The 17,215-nt window shown below is 61.1% G+C and overlaps 1 protein-coding gene across 3 annotated transcripts in view; it reads left to right on the top strand.

Annotated features, from left to right (window-relative positions):
• The first annotated feature begins 1,297 nt into the window (after positions 1–1,297).
• The window catches only part of PIEZO1 (piezo type mechanosensitive ion channel component 1 (Er blood group)), a 30,681-nt gene continuing 14,763 nt past the window's right edge, over positions 1,298–17,215 (top strand). For 2 of the 3 annotated variants that reach the window (XM_064160112.1, XM_064160111.1), the window contains exons 1-15: positions 1,298–1,377; positions 9,029–9,124; positions 10,263–10,385; positions 10,745–10,787; positions 10,878–11,040; positions 12,605–12,740; positions 13,150–13,363; positions 13,531–13,696; positions 13,889–13,993; positions 14,104–14,364; positions 15,095–15,355; positions 15,426–15,540; positions 15,738–15,916; positions 16,685–16,833; positions 17,014–17,193. In XM_064160112.1, coding sequence (XP_064016182.1) covers positions 1,314–1,377; positions 9,029–9,124; positions 10,263–10,385; positions 10,745–10,787; positions 10,878–11,040; positions 12,605–12,740; positions 13,150–13,363; positions 13,531–13,696; positions 13,889–13,993; positions 14,104–14,364; positions 15,095–15,355; positions 15,426–15,540; positions 15,738–15,916; positions 16,685–16,833; positions 17,014–17,193 — 2,255 coding nt within the window. In that variant the 5' untranslated portion in view covers positions 1,298–1,313. The remainder of the gene's footprint in view (positions 1,378–9,028; positions 9,125–10,262; positions 10,386–10,744; positions 10,788–10,877; positions 11,041–12,604; positions 12,741–13,149; positions 13,364–13,530; positions 13,697–13,888; positions 13,994–14,103; positions 14,365–15,094; positions 15,356–15,425; positions 15,541–15,737; positions 15,917–16,684; positions 16,834–17,013; positions 17,194–17,215) is intronic. The other variant, XM_064160113.1, reaches the window with a different exon arrangement.

The raw sequence follows: 17,215 nt of genomic DNA, 5'->3' as shown, positions 1-17,215 counted from the left end.
AGCCCAGCTCCCATAAGGGGTTGTGCCCAGCAAACCCCACCAGGACACATTTTTGGGAGCTCTCAGACTCGTGTTTCAGGCAGTGGTGTCCAGACGTCTGCAGTTTCCATGGCACATCTGGGCTGGGGTGGGAGGAAGAGCCCCAAGAGTGCAGAAGGGAGACCAGGGAAGAGTGGAGCCCACCAAGGTGGGGATGGGGTCAGTGTTGTGCCAGCTGGATGCCAGTTTTTTGAGCCTGTTGGGAAACAGCACAGGGAAACCAAAAGAATGTGGGGAATTTCATGGGCTGATGCTTCCTGGTAGGGACTGGTGGTTACTGGTGCTGCCTGTGGCCACCAGCCATGCTGCCCTCACCGCTGTGCCCAGTCCTAGGGCTCGGCTTGGGCTGTGGTGGTGAGCATGGCACCCAGCTCCTTCGTCTGGGCACCCAGATGGTGCTCCTGTACCCAGGTTCTGGAGTGTTTGGCCATGGTCCCAGCTTGCCTTGCCTGGGCACCCATGGGTGTGGGGCAGAGTGTCTGGCGCTCCAGGGTGTGTAGGTGTCCCCGGCTCTGGAGACGTGGGACCATGCACTGAGCTCCTGGGACATGGCACTCCGCTCTGGGGACACAGAGCTCAGCTCCTGTTACATGAGACCCGGCTCTGGGGACACAGGGGCCACTCCCAGGGACGTGGAACCATAGATCCAGTTTCTGGGGACCGTGAACCCAGCTCTGGGGACATGGAACCCAGCTCCTAGGACATGGGGGCCAACCCTGGGGACATGAGACCATACACCCAGCTCTGGGTCACAGGACCCAGCTGCAGGGGTGCAGGGCTCCATGCAGATGTTCCAGACCCCGCTCCCGAGTGGAGCTCTGCCAGCCCCAGGTAGCTCCGGCCTCTTTTATGCCTTGTAACGAAACAACCAGGAAGCAGCAACTTTTCACTTTGGAATCACACTTTTATATCTATTTCTATCCCACCCCTCCCGTGCTAGCGGCAGGAACCAGGATTGGAGAGGGGTCAGCGAGGTCCGGGCTCATCCTCCCCCGCCCCCTGCTACCATTGGGGCTGAGCCCGGCCAACTCATATCAGCAGTGGCGGCCCGAGCGGAGCCGAGCGGGCGGTGCCGCGTCTATAGACGGCGGTAGCGGGGCGGAGGAAAGGGGGGGGGTGGATAGGTTGAGGCTGGGGGGGGCAAAAGCGCGTCCGTTCGCTGTTCTCCGGGACCGGCCAGTGGGGCCTGCCCAGGCCCGGCGGAGCGGAGCGGAGCGGCTCGGCTCGGCTCGGCTGAGCACCGATCGGCTCGGCACGGCTCGGCGGGACATGGGATGGAGCGGCGGGTGCTGTGTGCGGGGCTGTACTGGCTGCTGCTGCCGCTCGCTCTGCTCGCTGGTGAGTGCTCGGAGAGCGTTTTTAGAGGGGAGGAGGGTTTTGGGGTGTCCGGTTTACGTGTGCGTGTCCCTTGCCACAGCCACGAGTGAGCCGGGCGCGGAGCGTCCCCACCCCGGGAAGAGCCGCCGGCAGCCCCGGGAGTGGCGGGCGGGTCGGAGACGGCACCCCCCCAGCCCCTCCGAAGCCTGGAAGGTGGGACCCACCCCAGCCCTAGGAGTGACCACCTTGCATGGTCCCCGCCAAACCCACGAGGGGCTCCTCCAGATGCCCCCGGCGCCATGGGGGACTCCTCCCAGGCTTCCCAGCCCCACAAACGGCCATTCTCCATACCCCCCCCACCCCAAGCCCTACGAAGGACTCTTCCAGACCTCTCTCTAACTCCTACGGCGGACCATGCTGCATGCCCCGCCCCAGCCCTACGGGGGACTCTTCCAGAGCCCCCCAGACCCACACGGGGCTCTTTCAAACTACCTCCCCGGTCCCCCGCGGGACCGTTTTGCATGGCCCCCTCCAGCCCCACAGGTACCCTTCCAAACCCCCCGAACCCCACGGGGGACACTTCCAGAGGCTCCCAACCCCATAGGGGAGCACCTGCCACCCCCTCGTCCTCAGCCCCATAGAGAGCTGCTCTGTATGTCCTTCCCAGCCCCACGAATGACTCCTACCCCCCCACCTTTCAGCCCCACGGGGACGCTCCCAGCCCCATGCGGAACCGAGCCCGCTCGCAGGAAGCGCTGCAACTTCTGCTCCTTCGGTCTGTGCGTGTGTCACTCTTGTCCCCCACACCGGGCACGGCCAGTGGGCACCCCCACCTCTGCCACTAGGGGCCAGTTGGTGTTGAAACCAACCCTGTTTGGACGCTCCCTGGTCACCCCACTCACTCCTTTGACTGTTGCATGGTGAGAGGCAGAGAGGGTGCTGGGACGAACCAGCTCATGGAGTGCAACTGGCATGGGTGCTGCTTGGGGGAGGGTGTGCCTAAGTGGGGAGGTGGCATCCATCCGGGTGCCATCTCAGTGCCACGGAGGGGAGCAGGGCGCCCACCTCGGCTGCACGATTTCCGAGCTGTTCCCAGCGCTTGGAGGTGGATCCACCACCCACCAAGGCAGCCGTCTGGCTACTGGTCTGGAAAATACCTGTGTCCTGGGACACGGAGCAAGAATCGGCTCTTTGAAGCCTGGCTGCTGGGGGGGTGCCTCTTTTGGGGGGCACACACACGCACACGAACTCTGTTTGCCTTTTGGTGGATGCAAAGGAAAAAAAAACCCACCCTCTCCATAAACAGGATTGTTCAACGGGCTCCTTGTGCCGGGGTGGGGGGAGCACGGACGGGGTTTGGCAGCTGTCACCGCGTTCACGCCGCCCGTGCTGCTGCGCCGGCAGCTGGGGGACGATGTGGTGGCATGACTTGCGGGGTGGCATCCCCCAGAAAACAAGCGAACAAACAAATGAGGGGGTGATGCCCCCACCAGGATGGCAGGTTCAGCTGAGCAGCCCCCCTTGTCTTGGTCGTGGTGTTGTGGTGTTTTTTATGGGGGGTGGGCGGAGGTGTGGTGTGTTGGGGGTGTTGGTTGTGCCACCCGTGTGGGGCGAGCGTGCCAGGAGAAGGAAGTTGGTGATGGCTGGAAGGAGAGAGGAGGAGAAGAAAAGCGTTTTCTTTACTGGTTTTGACTGGAGTGACTCAGTGCGTGGCGCAGGATGTGAGGAGGTTTAATTATAACCCTGAGGAGGAGCGGGCTTGGGGAGGGAAGGTGGCCCCGGGCCCCCTCCCCGGCCTGCTGGAGCGGCGGGACGCGGGAGCTGCTGGGCGCATCCCGTGGGCACACGGGGTGACACGTGGCTTTCGGGCGCAGGCTCACACGTGGGGCCCTTGGCCCCAGCTGTGCCCCTTTGGCCCCAGCTGTGCCCCTTTGGCCCCAGGTCTGTAGCGGGTTTGCTTGTGCGCCCCCCGCCGTTTTGTCACGGGGAGCTGGACCTGGGGTCCCGCCGTCTGCCACCACTGCTGGTGCCCCGGTGGTGACGTTACCGTGTGCCCACCGTGAGCTCGTAGGTGGTTTGTTTAAATGTGGGGCCCCACCTGGGTGGGGGCTGTGATGGGTGAGCAGCCTCCCCCCTGCTCTGCCCACATGTGAGGCATGGCTCAGGGGGGATCCACGGGATCCCAAGACGCCACACTCAGGTGGGGTAAACTGAGGCATGGGGGTGGGACGGAAGAGCCTCCGGAGCACAACTTGCCTGTGGCCTTTCCGTCCCCAGCAATCGGGCTCTTCCCAAACGTCCGGAGGATGTTTGCTCCCGGCTCCCCGCCAGCTCCGCCGCCAGTGGAGGGGCAGGAGCTGCCCCCCCACCCCGGCACAGTTTGGGGCAGCCTTCCCCATCCTCCCCTCCCCGGCTTTCCACAGCTGGCACAGACAAGGAGCCCCATGCTGCAGGTCTGTGTGCTGTATCCCCACCCTGGCACAGAGTGATGCCAGGCTTTATGGGGATACTGTGATGCATGGAGGTGGGGGGCACACAGCCTGCTTCCCCAAGGAGTGACTGGGTTAGGGGGTCTGCATGGCAACCCTCAGCCTGGTTCACAGTGCTGTCTGTGCCAGTTGCAGTGTGGCTCTGTGATGGGTGACATTGCCCCTCTCTGTGCCGTGCCCCCGAAACTGAGGGGCTCGATTTAGGGTGAGGTGAGGACATGACCCCTCCTGGCTAAACCCCCCAACTCAGCAGGTGTTTAGGTGTCCCTGGTGGGGGATGGTTGTGGCTGGCTCTGGGTGGCACAGGGGACTGGTGCCCAGCTGGGTGCTGGCAGGCGTGTGGGCTGCAGCCGGCTGCCTCCTGCGGTCAGGTGCTTTTTATAAAAGGAAGGGAAATAAAAAAGAGGGGAGGAAAAAAAGCAAAATGGTTAAAAAAATTAAAAAAAAGAAAAAGCAAGAAAGAAAGGCAGCCCAGGCAGGGCTGCGTCCAGGAGCAAGAGCTCACTGCTGCTTCCTCCCCTGGCACGCAGGGGGATGGGAGGCTGCCTGCAGCCTGCCCCAGCGCTGCCCGGGTTGAGCTGCCAGCCTCAGCCTCCCCTGGAGTGCCCATCTCCCTGGAGTGTCCATCTCCCTGAGGTGCCTATCTCCCTAAGGTGCCTATCTCCACAGACTGCCCATCTCCCTAGGGTATCTATTTCCCTGAGGTGCACATCTCCCCTGGTATGTCCATCTCCCTGGAGTGCCCATCTCCCTGGGGTGCCTTTCTCCCCCAGGTGAATGTCTCCCTGGGGTGCCAGTATTCACAGGTTGTCTAGCTCCTGGAGCTGCCCCTCTGCTGATGGTGCCTGTCTTCTCAAGTGTCCATCTCTCTGAGATGCTCATCTCCTTTGAGATATCCATCTCTCCTGTGTGCCCATCACTGTGAGGTGCCCATCTCCCCAGGGTGCCCATTTCCCCTGTGTGCCCATCTCTCCCAGATGCTTTTCTCCTTGGAGTGCCTGTCTCCTCAGGATGCCCACCTGACCAGGATGCCCATCTCCTGAGGTGCCTATCTCCCCAGGAATGAGCCCTTTGCACAGCTGTATTTAACTCTCTCCCCCCTGACCACCTGAGTTGTTGCAGAGTCCTGGGTGCCTGTGGAGTAGGTGAGGAGTTGGAGTGGTTTAGATTCTACTTGGAACTGCCATATGGCAGATACTGGCATGGCCCTGAGCTGAGTGTGGGAAATACTGTGGTGGATCTGGGAATGTTTCATGCAATGGGAATGTGAGTCCTTGTGTGCAGTTGGGTGATGCCTGCAGCTCCGGAGATCCCTTGGCATGTGCCATCCTGGCCTGTGCCCACTGTAGGGGCTGCAGGTGCCAGGCAAAGGGGCATCCCCAGGCTCTGGGGTGGCTGCTGCATTCCCTATCTCATTGCATGAGCTGCTGGCTGGTTACTGGGATTTCCCAGGCTGGCAGCCGTGGCACCCGCTGGCACCCAGCCTGTTGCCTTCCTGGGGCATCTCCCATGGGATCCCCTGGGAGCGGGGCCGGCTGCTGCCTCAGCACTGGCAAGAGTGGGATGAACTTTCCATAAAAACAGGATATGGCAGGAGAACTGGTGGGGCTGATCCCTCTTCCCGGAAAGAGGAGCTGTGGCTGGGAATGTGCCCGCGGCTGGCTCTGTGGGCAAGGCCGTGGGACTCTGCAGGCATGGCCGTGGGCTCGTTGCTTCAGGGCTGGCTGGATTTTGGAATGGGCAGAGATCCCATGGGAAGAACCTCCGAGCCTGGAGCTCATCAGCCTGCCTCTGGTTAGCAGCCAGCGGGTGCAGAAGGCAGAGTGCGAAGCGGCAGCCCAGGGACACTGTCTGGCTCCCCTGACCCTGGGGATCTCGGCTGGGCACTGGTTGGCTGCGAGCTGTAGGGCAGCAGCTTGGCAGAGCTGGCTGGCCCCGGCAGCAGGTAGCGGATCCGTGTGGCTGCAGCAGGGCAGGCAGGGAGTTAACGAGCTCCGGTAATTACTCCCGAGCGGCCACAGGTGCCGGCAGAGCCAGCGCTGCTGCCAGCTGCTGCGCGGACATGAGGTGCGTGGCGCTGGCGGGTCAGGCCGCCCCTTCCCCGTGTCGTTGCGTGTGGATCTGTCTCTGGAAGCTGGCTGGCCACGGAATGGTCCAGAGTTTGCAGTGAGGGGGCTGGGCCGGACCCCAACCCTCTCTCTCAGCCACCATTCCCACGCTTCCCCATCCTGATCGCAGTGGGAGAGACCTCAGTGCCGGCTCTCCCCACCAGGTCCCTGCCCTCCCCTGGGATTCCTGATGATCCCCAACCCTTCCCATGGCATTATCCCAACGCTGGTGTGAAGGAATCCCAGCACGTCTCTCCCAGCTCCCCAGCACTGGGATTTATCCTCGTTAAGGTCATTAATACCGAGAGCTCTGGCGGTGAATTCCTTGGCAGTTCCCCACTCCCTGGGGTCATGGGGCTGGGCAAGCAGGGATCTGGGGAGTGGATTTGGGATAACCTAGGGGAGCACCGCAGAGATGCACAGCGTGGGCCAAATCCTGCCCGGTGTGTGCAGCGCAGGTGAGGCCATGAGGGTCTGTGGGTGCTGCTGGCATGGGGAGGGGGTCAGTGGGTGCCACGACCTTGCACCCACACACCCACCTGGCTCCTTGTGGGGATGTGGGTGCGGGCAGACTGGTTTGGCCGTGGGGTTGCTCTCCCCACACACCAAACTGGTTTTTCTCCCCGTGCTGGCACTTTCCCTGCTGTCAGCACGGCGGGGAACCGGTTTCCTCCCACTCTGAGGGATGGAGCACCCACACCCACTGCAGCCAGCCCCGCTGAGATGATGTGGGTACCAGCCTGGGCACTGCGAGTGCTTCCAAACTGGGCTTTGTCGTGCTGGAGGGGGTCTGCTTGCTTCAGCGTGACTTCCCCCCCGCCCTTTTTTTTTCATCCTCAAACTGTTACAAGCTGATTGAAGCCAGTGCCGCAGCGAGCACCGACAGCCCCGCTGGCAGCTCTCCCGGTGATACTGGGAGCTGCCAACCGGAGGGTCCCAGGCTGCTGGTTCAGCCTTGAGGTGCACTGCATTTCTCTTCCCAGTGCCACTGCTGCTGGGATGCCCACTCTGTTCTGCCCAGCGTCCCCAATGCTGGGGGAGCTGGTGGCATAAAATGCCACAGTTGCCCAGTGATGCCCATGGGTCTCCCCACAGTGCCCCACAGTCCCACAGCTTTTGGGTAGACCTCAAGGCAGGCAATGCGAGTGGGGCTCTGTCTTTTCCCTGCCACCAGCAGCACAGCTGGGACAGACTCACCCACAGGATCCCGGCCTGGCTGGGCTGTCGGTGCCAGGATTGGGGGGTGCCAGCGGCTGTGCTGAGGGGGTGCTGTCTGGCTCCCACTGCCAGCTCGCCCCCGCAGCGGGAAGGCTCCGCTCGGCTCCGCTCGGCTCCGCTCGCCCCCTTGGCGCGGGACAGGGAATATTTGCTCCATGAGATCATGGTTAGCCGAAACAGGGCCAGCAACCACCCTCGGCAGCGTGCGGGGAGCTGACGGGCCCTGGGGTCATCGCCGAGAGGCCAGCGGCGGGAGGTGGCCCCGCTGCGTCCCCTGCCGTGCTGCGGAGCCCGGGGGAAGGCGGTGACAGGGAACCCCAACGTGGGGCCCGCAGTGGGGTCGAGCCCCGGTGGGTGCCGTGTGGGATGTGTCCCGGTGCATTCCTGGGTGCGTCCCCTGCCACCACCCCTGCAGCCTCTGAGGACCCCCTGCTGTCCCCAGGCTGCGTCGTGTGCGTGGGTGTCCCCCCGAGCCGCACTGCCCACCGGCCCGGGATGGGCTTCCCGTTGAGCCGCTGTAAACACAGGAAGGGCTGTGCCGGGCTGGTGGGACAGAGCACGTCCCCTGGCTCCCAGCCTGTCCCTCTTCACTCTCCCTTCTCAAGGGCCCACTTGGTCCCCTCTGCCTCCTCTCCTTCCCGAATGGGCTGCCAAGCTCCATGCAGAGCTGGCATCCCCAACACCAGTTCCTTCTTGTTGCCCCCTCCTGAGATTACTCCACTGGGGTCCCTCCCCCAAAGTGGGGTCCCCACAGCCTGTTCCCCCTCACCCCCTCTTTCCAAGGGCCCACTTGGTCCCCTCTGCCTCATCTCCTTCCCAAATGGGGTGCCAAAGGGAGCACCCAACTCGGAGCCAGCATCCCCAGCACCAGTTCCGTGTGGCCGTCTCTTTCTGAGGCTACCTCGGAGGAGTCCCCACTGCCAACCTGGGGTCTCTCTAGCCTGCTGGGTGGGGACACGGGGACGTGTCCTTCTGCTTGGCAGGAGGGTGCCCAAAGAGGGATGCCCTGGGACCATGTAAGGTGAGGGCACAGTTAAAGCATTCGTGTCCAGCGCTGATTTCTTTGGTGGGCGTCTGGCAGTGGCCATGCCCACCCCCGGGGCCTCACAGCTGGGTGCTCTCAGGTCTGTCCCGTGACTGGTTCCTACCCCACACCAGTCCATGTGCTGGTGTCTGTCACCACTGGCCCGGCATGTGCATGCAGGGAACGCTGTGTCGCCAGCCAGGGTGGCAGCTGCCCTGGGATGTCCCTGTCCCTGTCCCGTGGGGCGCTGGCTCAGCCCAGCTTCTCTGAGGGTTTCATGCCTGCAGACAAGCTGTAATTTAGGTCTAAAAATAAGCAAGAGGAAAGGTGCTGAGGTGGTGGCACGCCCAGAGCAGGCCTGGTGCAGGTGAATGGCTGGGTTAGCTCTGGGCTGACTGTGGCTGGGGGTGCTGACGTGGTCATGGGGGTCCCAGCCTAGCCGGGGGGTCCCTGCAGACCTCAGCATGGTCTTGTAGGAGTGCTGTGGAAATGCAGCAGATTTTGCTTGTGGCTTTTGCCCTCCTGTCACCCCACATGTCTGGGGATGTTCCCCCAACCCTGTGCCACCTGTGTTGGTCACTAGGACTGACCCAGCCTGGACTTCTGCCCATGTGCCTCTCTTCCCACTGGCATCTCTGAAAGGCGGGAGCCCATCTGGGACTACCTCTCATTTTGGGATGCCTCTTGCTTTGGGCTGTCCCTCACTATGCAGGTTGAGGTGCCACCCTCTGAGATCCTTGGGGTGGAGGGATGTCAGCAGGAGCCTGGTGGGGTATGGTGCCGTCCCCATGCCACATTCCTGGCACTAATCCTCCCTATACTTTTCCCCCTAGCCTGCCTTTTCCGCTTCAATGTCCTCTCCCTGGTGTACCTGCTCTTCCTGCTGCTCCTGCCCTGGTTCCCAGGGCCCTCCCAGGGCTCTGCTCAAGGTAAGGGGCTCAGCCTGGGGTGCAGGGTCTGGGCAGGAGGGTAGGCAGCAAGGTGGGCATCATGTGGGCAGTGTGGGGGCTGCCAGCTGCTCTCCAGCAGGTACCTGCCATCCTTCCCCTGCGGTTTGTCCCCCTGAGGCAGGCAGCATGGCTCCGTGTAGCAGCCTGGCTCTGTTAATTATAGCCCACTGTGGCTATTAATAGGCCTCCAGCTCCAAAGTGGCCAGTTTTGAGCCCCAGCCTTATTAACCAAAAACCTCAGGGCTGGGCTGTGCCCGCAGGGTGGGCAGCGATGTGCCACAAGCGGCCCCATCACCCTGTGAGGACATGTGGGGCACGTCTCCTGTGGTGGGCATGGGTTGGAAGTGCATCATTCGTGATGGTTGCCTCCCCCCACGATGGGTTGAAGGGATTTAGTGGGCACTGGGTGCTCACAGCTCCTCTGTCTCCTTGGCCTTTGTGCCAGGCTGAGCCGTGCTGTAACACAAGCCAGGCAGTGCCTGGCACGGCCGCAGCTAAAAGCTCTGCCTTCTGAATATTTCATGGGCTCCTACGGTCCTGCAGCCTGGATTTCACGTGGAGTTACAGGAAAAAAACAAGCAGAGGGAGAATTTTTGGCCCCAGTCCTGTCTCCAGCCAGTGTACAGCTGTGGTGGGCTCGCTGCCTGCCCCGTGGACAGGAAAATGGGCACGCAGCCCGGGGAGCAGGGTGGGATGGGGGCATGGCTGCAGCTGGTGGAAGGTCTGACAGGGCTCACCTTGGCACCCACCCATAACACCCCCTCGCCCCTCTCCCTCCCCTGCAGGATGTTCCATCAGGGATCAGGATGGGGATGATGTACTGGAGCCTGATGCTAGTGCTGGGAAGCACCCAGTGCCAGCTGTGTGGGAGGGTGGTCCTGAGTCCCTGTGCCACCCTGAGCCTTAGTTTCCCCAGTAATGCAGCAGAGAAGATGCTCCTAGGCTGGGTGGGTGCACAGCGGGACATGCAGGGTCCTGCTGGGACCATGTCTCTGGGACAGACCCCTGGCATTTCTGGGCACGGCCACAGTGCACCCCTTCCCATCTCACCTCAGGGGGTGCTGGGTCCTCTGCTGGGGATGCTGGTGATGAATGCTGGGGTGCCCGTGTCTTGCAGGTCACTCTAGCCGCCTCCTCAAAGCTCTGCTGGCAACCAGCATCCTCTTCCTCATCGCCCACTTTGTCTTCCAAATATGCCTCTACACACTGCCTGTCCTGGACCAGCTGCTGGGGCCCAGCTGTGAGTACAGGGTGCCAGGGCAGCCTGCCATGGAGGTGCCAGTGCCCACCCTCACCCCACTTCACCTCCATTCCTCCAGGCTTCACCTCCTTCCCATTGTTCCCCGGGGCTGTACCCTCAAACTGGTGACACTGGGGTGTAGAGATCCCATCCCTCTAGGTGCTGGGGCTCTGTGGGGGTCCCAGCCACATACCCAGCACTAGGGGCATTCTGTGCCAGGCCAAGGGTGCCTGTTGGGTGCCTACTGCACTGGCCACAGACACCATCCTGAGTGGCCGTGGATGTGAGGTGCTCTGGGAGAAGCTGGGAACCTGCCCATGAGGTTCTGCCCAACTCAGCACCCTCCTGCTTTCCCACAGGCAGCACCTGGGAGGTCCTTGCCCGCCACATTGGGGTCACCAGGTAAGGACACCCCAGTGGTGGTCTGCTGGGGGCTGGCAGTGACAAGGGAGACACCCCTGACTCCTGCCCTGCCCTCTCTCCTTTCTCTAGGCTGGACTTGAAAGATATCCCCAACTCAGTGCGTCTGGTGGCCCCTGACGTTGGCGTCCTGCTGGTCTCCTCCCTCTGCCTCTGCCTGTGCCGCTGCCTTGTGCCCAAGGCCAGCGCTGCCACCCGCAGCCAGAGACCAGAGTCCCTGCAGCCCCCTGAGCAGGTGAGAGCCGACCCTGGTGCCATCAGAGGTGTCTCCACCACCACATCCTCACCAAGCCCCTGCCAGATTTCATGGGCAGTACTGGCTGCTCCCTGACTTCTGCCCAGGAAGGGCAGCCTGGCACACTGGAATGGGGAGATCCACAGTGGCTGGGGACCTGGGTAGGAGCAGTTTTGGCCTCGTGAGTGAGCGGGAAGAGGTGGAGGGTTGGGTCATCGTCACAGCACCTCATCCTGGCCGCGGTGACTCAGCCGTGGGGGAGTGCCGCTGTTTGCTCCTGCGTTGCCGTAGGGATCCCAGCAAACAGCCTGGCGCTTCATAGGATGTGGCACCCGTGCTGTGCCAGCCCTGCCTGGCAGTGCCAGTGGGGCACCAGCACGCCGTGCTCATGGCACTGGGGTCAGCCAGGCAGACACAACCCCACACTGCCTGCTGGGGCTCAGCCCCTTATTGGGGTGCTCCTCACTGCTCTGAGGTGCTGCTGCCCAGCTCCAGCCAGGCTGTAACGGGAGCACTGATGGATGCCTTTGCTGTGAGTGGGGAGGCAGCCTGGAAAAAAAGCTGAGTGCTGGGAACCCAGGAGCCAGTGCCAAGATCGGCAGCTGCCTTTGGAGGAGCTTTCCAAGAGGCTAATGGGATAAACAGAGTCAGGAGCTGCACAGCAGCAGGCAGGGTGTCCTGACTGTCCACGCTTGTTCTGAGCAAACCCCAGCGTGGTAGGGGTCTGAAGGGACCTCTGGAGACCTTGTCGATACCCCCTGCTAAAGTAGGGTCACCCCCAGCAGGTTGCCTGGGGTCACAATGTCCAGGTGGGTTTGGAATCTCCGCAGAAAAGGAGACTCCACAGCCTCCCTGGGCAGCCTGCTCCAGAGCTGCAGCATCTTCACACCAAAGAAGTTTCTCCTGTGTTTCACGTGGAACCTCCTGGGTTCCAATTTGTGCCAACTGCCCCTTGTCCTTTGCTGGGTACCACTGAAAAGAGTCTGGTCCCCTTCTCTTGCACCCAGCCATTTATCTCTTGCTGAGCATTGATCAGATCCCCTCTGAGGCTGCTCTTCTGCAGGCTAAACAGCCCCAGGGCTCTCAGCCTTTCCTCACAGAGATGCTCCAGGCCCCTCAGCATCTTTGTATCCTCTGCTATACTCTCTCCAGTAGTTCCCTGTCTGTCTTCAACTGGAGAGCTCAGAACAGGCCACAGTACTTAAGCAGTGGCTTCACTAGGACAGAGTAGAAGGGAAAGAGAACCTCCCTGCTGGCCACACTCTTCCTCAAGCACTCCAGGAGCCCATTGGCCTTCTTGGCCATGAGGGCACATTGCTGGCTCCTGGGGAGCTTCTTGTCCCCCAGCACTCCCAGATCCTTCTCAGAGCTGCTTTCCAGCAGGTCACCTCCTCAGCTGTACTGGTGCTGGGAGCTATTCTTCTACAGATGCAGGACACTGTGCTCTTGCCCTGGTTGAACTTTGTGAGGTTCCCTCAAGTGTGAAATCCAGGGCACAGCCAGGAGCAGCCTGGAGCTGCCTGGTGTTCAGTCACAGGGCTCACACCACCTTCTCACATGGCAGGAGGAAGAGGACACGGAGCAGCACGGAGGCAGGGCCGGCAGGGACGCACCGCTCAGCACCAGGCTGCGGGTGACAGCTCACTGGCTGCTTTGGGCAGCTGGGAAGGGTTTGGCCGTCCTGCTGCTGGCCTTGGCTGGTGGGTACAGAATGGGGGAGACTGGGGTCTTGGTGGGCATACTGCCTGGTTCAGGAGGGATTGCTTCATCCAAGAGGGTGTTCAGTCTGAGGGTTAGTTGGTCCAGGAACGCTTGGTCCAAGGAGATGTTTGGTCTGGGTGATGCTTGGTCCAGGAGGGTGCTAGGTCCAAGCGACGCTTGGTCCAGTGGGATGTTTGGTCCAAGGGGGTGCTGGGTCTGGGTGATGCTCAGTCTAGGGAGAGGCTTTGTCTGGATGATGAGTGATCCAGGAGGATGCTTGGTGTGGGAGATGGTTGGTCCATGTTAGGATGCTCAGTCTGAGTCACGCTGAGTGCAGGGGGACACTTGGGCAGGTGCTGCCTGGCTGGAGGAGCCTTGGCCGTGCTCTGACTGCCCACTGCTCCCCAGGGATCACCCTGCCCTCCGCCTCCTCCAGCATCTACTACCTCGTCTTCGTGGGCCTCTGCACGTGGTGGGCCTGCCACCTCCCTGCCAACCGCCTGGCCTTTGACACCCTCTGCGTCCTCATTGGCATCTACACCGCCAGCCACCTCCTCTGCCTCTACACCTACCAGACGCCCTTCATCCAGGGGGTCTTCCCACCCCCCACCATCTGGGCACGGTGAGTCCCTGGGGAGAAAGCCATGCCACAGGTCCCCATGCCACTCTTGGTAAGCAGTCTGATGCCTTGTTTGGCCCCCATCCTACTATGAGGTCCCTGTGTGCCATGCCAGTACCAAGATGGTTGTTCACTAGTAGGGGTTAGTGCCACCTACTCTGTTCCTACAGGTTATTTGGCTTCAAGGACATTGTCCTGTACCACAACTGCTCCTGGCCCAATGCTCTGGTGCTCAACACCAGCCATCCTTGGCCTGTCTATGCCAACCCTGGCATCCTACTCCTCTTCTACTATACTGTGGCCACCCTGGTGAAGCTGCGCCGCCTGGATGCCAAGGTGAGGGGCTGCAGGAGCTGGAACCTGCGGTGATGCCCACTGTGCCCCAGTGCTCTGACTGCCCCAGCCCTGGCATTGTGAGTGCACAATGGAGGGGAGCTGGGGTGAACATGGCTGGGGGGTATCTGAGCAAGGGTTTGGGTCATGACCCTGCTCCTTCAGTGGGTCTGAGCTGGCTCCTGCCCCTCACAGAGAACCATGCCACTGGCGCAGCCACCAGCAAGATGCCTGGCAAGTGAGCTGGTGGAGCTGGAGAGCTGGCCCAAGGACACTGATTGTGTGACTGAGGACACCAAGGTGGGTTTGGGGTGGCTGTACCACAAGGCAGTGCCCAGGCTAGGAGGGGAGTGGGTGTGGGTTGCTTCAGGGGTGCCAGGGTGGGCTCTGAGCCCTCTCTGCTCCCCCAGCCCATGCTGTCCTCCAGCACGGGGAAGCCGGGCAGTGATGCTGAGAACTGCACCATCCATGTCATGGCTAGCTCACCGCAGCCAGGTAAGCTGACCCACATCACCTGCCCCTCCCCAGACCCTGCCTGTGACCTCGGGGGTGGCTCATTGTCCCCCTCCCCATGGGCAGGCAGGAAGCGTCCAGCCGAGCGACTGCTCCTGCACAGCCTGGGTCACGTTGTCATGAGGCAGAGCTACGTCTGCGCCCTCATCGCCATGATGGTAAGGGCCTGGGAAGGGGACACGAGGGGACACAGACGTGGCAGGGACCTCCCGGGCTGAGTGGTGGCACTTGACATGAGGTGCCAGTGTGCACTGTCAGTCCAAAAAGCTGATTGTGTCCTGGGTTGCATCAAAAGACTCAGGGGCAGCCGGTCGAGGGAGGTGATTCTTGCCCCTCTGCTCTGCTCTCGTGAGACCCCACTTGGAGTACTGTGTCCATCTCTGGAGCCCCCAACACAAGAATTACATGGATCTAGTTGGAGAGGGTCCAGAGGAGGGCCGCAAAGGCGATCAGAGGGTTGGAGCACCTCTCCTTTGAGGGCAGGCTGAGGTTGTTTAGTCTATTCAGCCTGAAGAAGAGAAAGCTTCAGGCAAACTTCGAGTGGCTGTGGGAAAGCTGAAGACATGTGGTGTCTCATAAGCACATAGGGTGACAGGACGAAGAGCAATGGGTTTAACCTAGAGCAGGGTAGATTTGAGATTGGGCATGAGGAAGTTCTTTACTATGTGGTTGGTGAGGCGCTGGAGCAAGTTGTGCAGAGAAGTTGTGGACGTCTCATCCCTGGAGGTGTCTAAGACCAGACTGGATGAGGCTTTGAGCAACCTTGTCTAGTAGGAAGTGTCTCTGCTCATAGCAGGGGTTTGGAACTAGATGATCTTCAAGGTCCCTTCCAACTTGAGCCATTCTATGCTTCAGTGATGAATGTGTCCTCGTCTTGCCTGCCCATAGGTGTGGAGCATCACCTACCACAGCTGGTTGACCTTCGTGCTGCTGCTCTGGGCATGCCTGATCTGGATAGTGCGGAGCCGGCATCACTTCGCCATGCTCTGCTCACCCTTCCTCCTCCTCTATGGCATCACTCTCTGCAGCCTTCAGTATGTCTGGGGCATGGACCTGGTCCCCGAGCTACCCACTCGTGTTGGCTTCATGAGCCTCGAGCAGCTGGGCCTGGTCCGCCCCAAATATCCCTGCCTGGACCTGGGGGCTAAGGTAAGCTTGTTGTCCCCATCCCTGTCCCCAGCAGCACACAGCTGTCCCTGCTCACCGCTTGTCCCCACAGCTCCTGCTCACCTTGACCTTCTGGCTGCTGCTGCGGGTCTTTGTCAAGGAGAAGGTGCTAACGAGGAGGTGTCCAACCACCCCACTGCTGGAGGTGACCATCTCCTCGGAAGCAGGTGAGGGCTCCTGGTGTCACCTGTCTGGAGAGACCCTGTGCCGAGCTGAGCAATCCTGAGGACCTGCAGGGAGGGACCCTGTGCTGGGCTGGGCATCCCCATGGTGCAAGCACCGTGCAGCTGGCAGCTGCTGGGGCCAGGGGGGACACCTGTGTGCTCCAGCCCAGCTGCCTGCAGCTGCCTGCCTGCCCTTGCAGAGTCCAGCCGGCAGCGGGACGTGCTGAAGGCGCTGGGCGCCCTGGTGACGGATTTCTATGCCAAGTACTGGATCTGTGTCTGCGCTGGCATGTTCATCGTGGTCAGCTTCGCCGGGCGCCTCGTCCTCTACAAGATCGTCTACATGTTCCTCTTCCTCCTCTGCCTCACCCTCTTCCAGGTGAGAGGCACCAGAGACCTCTTCAGGCTGGCATAGAGTGACTGGAAAAGCACTGAGGCGGGGTTGGTCAACAGGCAGCTGAAGATGAGCCAGTGTGTGCCAAGGTGACCAAGAAGGTCACCAGCATCCTGGCTTCAATCAGCAATAGTGTAGCTATCAGGACCAGAGATTGTCCTGTCTGTTCAGCACTGGTGAGGTCAGACCTTCAGTACAGGGTTCAGTTTTGGTGCCCTCACTCCAAGAAGGAGATTGAGGTACTGGAGTGGGTCCAGAGAAGGGCAGCAAAGTTGTTGAAGGGTCTGCAGAAAAGGTCTTTCAGTGAGCAGCTGAGGGGGCTGCAGTTGTTCAGTCTGGGGAAAAGGAGGCTGAGGAGAGACTTTCCAGCTCTCTACAACTCCCTGCAAGGAGGCTGGAGGCAGGCAGGGCTCAGTCTCTTCTCCCAAGGAACAAGCAACAGGATAAGACATGAGGAAATGGCCTCAAGTTGCACCAGGGGAGGTTTAAGTTGGAGATGAGGAACAATTTCTTCCCCTTGAGGATTGCCAAGGCCTGGCCCAGGCTTCACAGGGCAGTGGTGGAGTCTCCATCCCTGGAGCAGTTTCAAAGCTGTGGAAATGTGGTGCTGAGAGACATGGGTTAGTGGTGACCTGGCAGTGCTGGGTTCGTGGCTTGACTCGATGGCCTTGGAGGTCTTTTCCAGCTTATGCCATTTGATGATTCCCCATCCCTGTCCCCGGTGTGTCCTCACTGATGTCCCTGTCCCCACAGGTGTACTACAGCCTGTGGCGCAAGGTGCTGAAAGGCTTCTGGTGGCTGGTGGTGGCGTACACCATGCTGGTCCTCATTGCCGTCTACACCTTCCAGTTTGAGGACTTCCCCACGTACTGGAGGAACCTGACAGGCCTCACCGATGAGCAGTGAGTGTCTCTGACCCGCCACAGGAGCCCTGCTGCTGGCAGCCCTCTGGTGGAACCAAGGCATGGCCCAGGAATGTGTTTTACATGGGGAAACTGAGGTTGAGTTGCAGAATGGTGGCTCGGGGCCCATGCAGGGTGGGATGGATGTGGCCCCGTGTTGACAGTCCTCTTCCTGTGCAGGCTTGGTGATCTGGGGCTGGAGCAATTCAGCGTCTCCGAGCTCTTCACCAGCACCCTCATCCCAGGCTTCTTCCTCCTGGCCTGCATCCTCCAGCTCCATTACTTTCACCGTCCCTTCATGCACATCACTGACCTAGAGCACGTCCCCACCACTGCTCCACCCACATGCCACATTCCCAGGTAGGTCTCCATAATGGAGTGA

This window comes from Pogoniulus pusillus, chromosome 20 (genome assembly GCF_015220805.1).
Source record: "Pogoniulus pusillus isolate bPogPus1 chromosome 20, bPogPus1.pri, whole genome shotgun sequence".
Classification (NCBI taxonomy): Eukaryota; Metazoa; Chordata; class Aves; order Piciformes; family Lybiidae; genus Pogoniulus; species Pogoniulus pusillus.
This window is presented reverse-complemented; position numbering and strand designations above follow the sequence as displayed.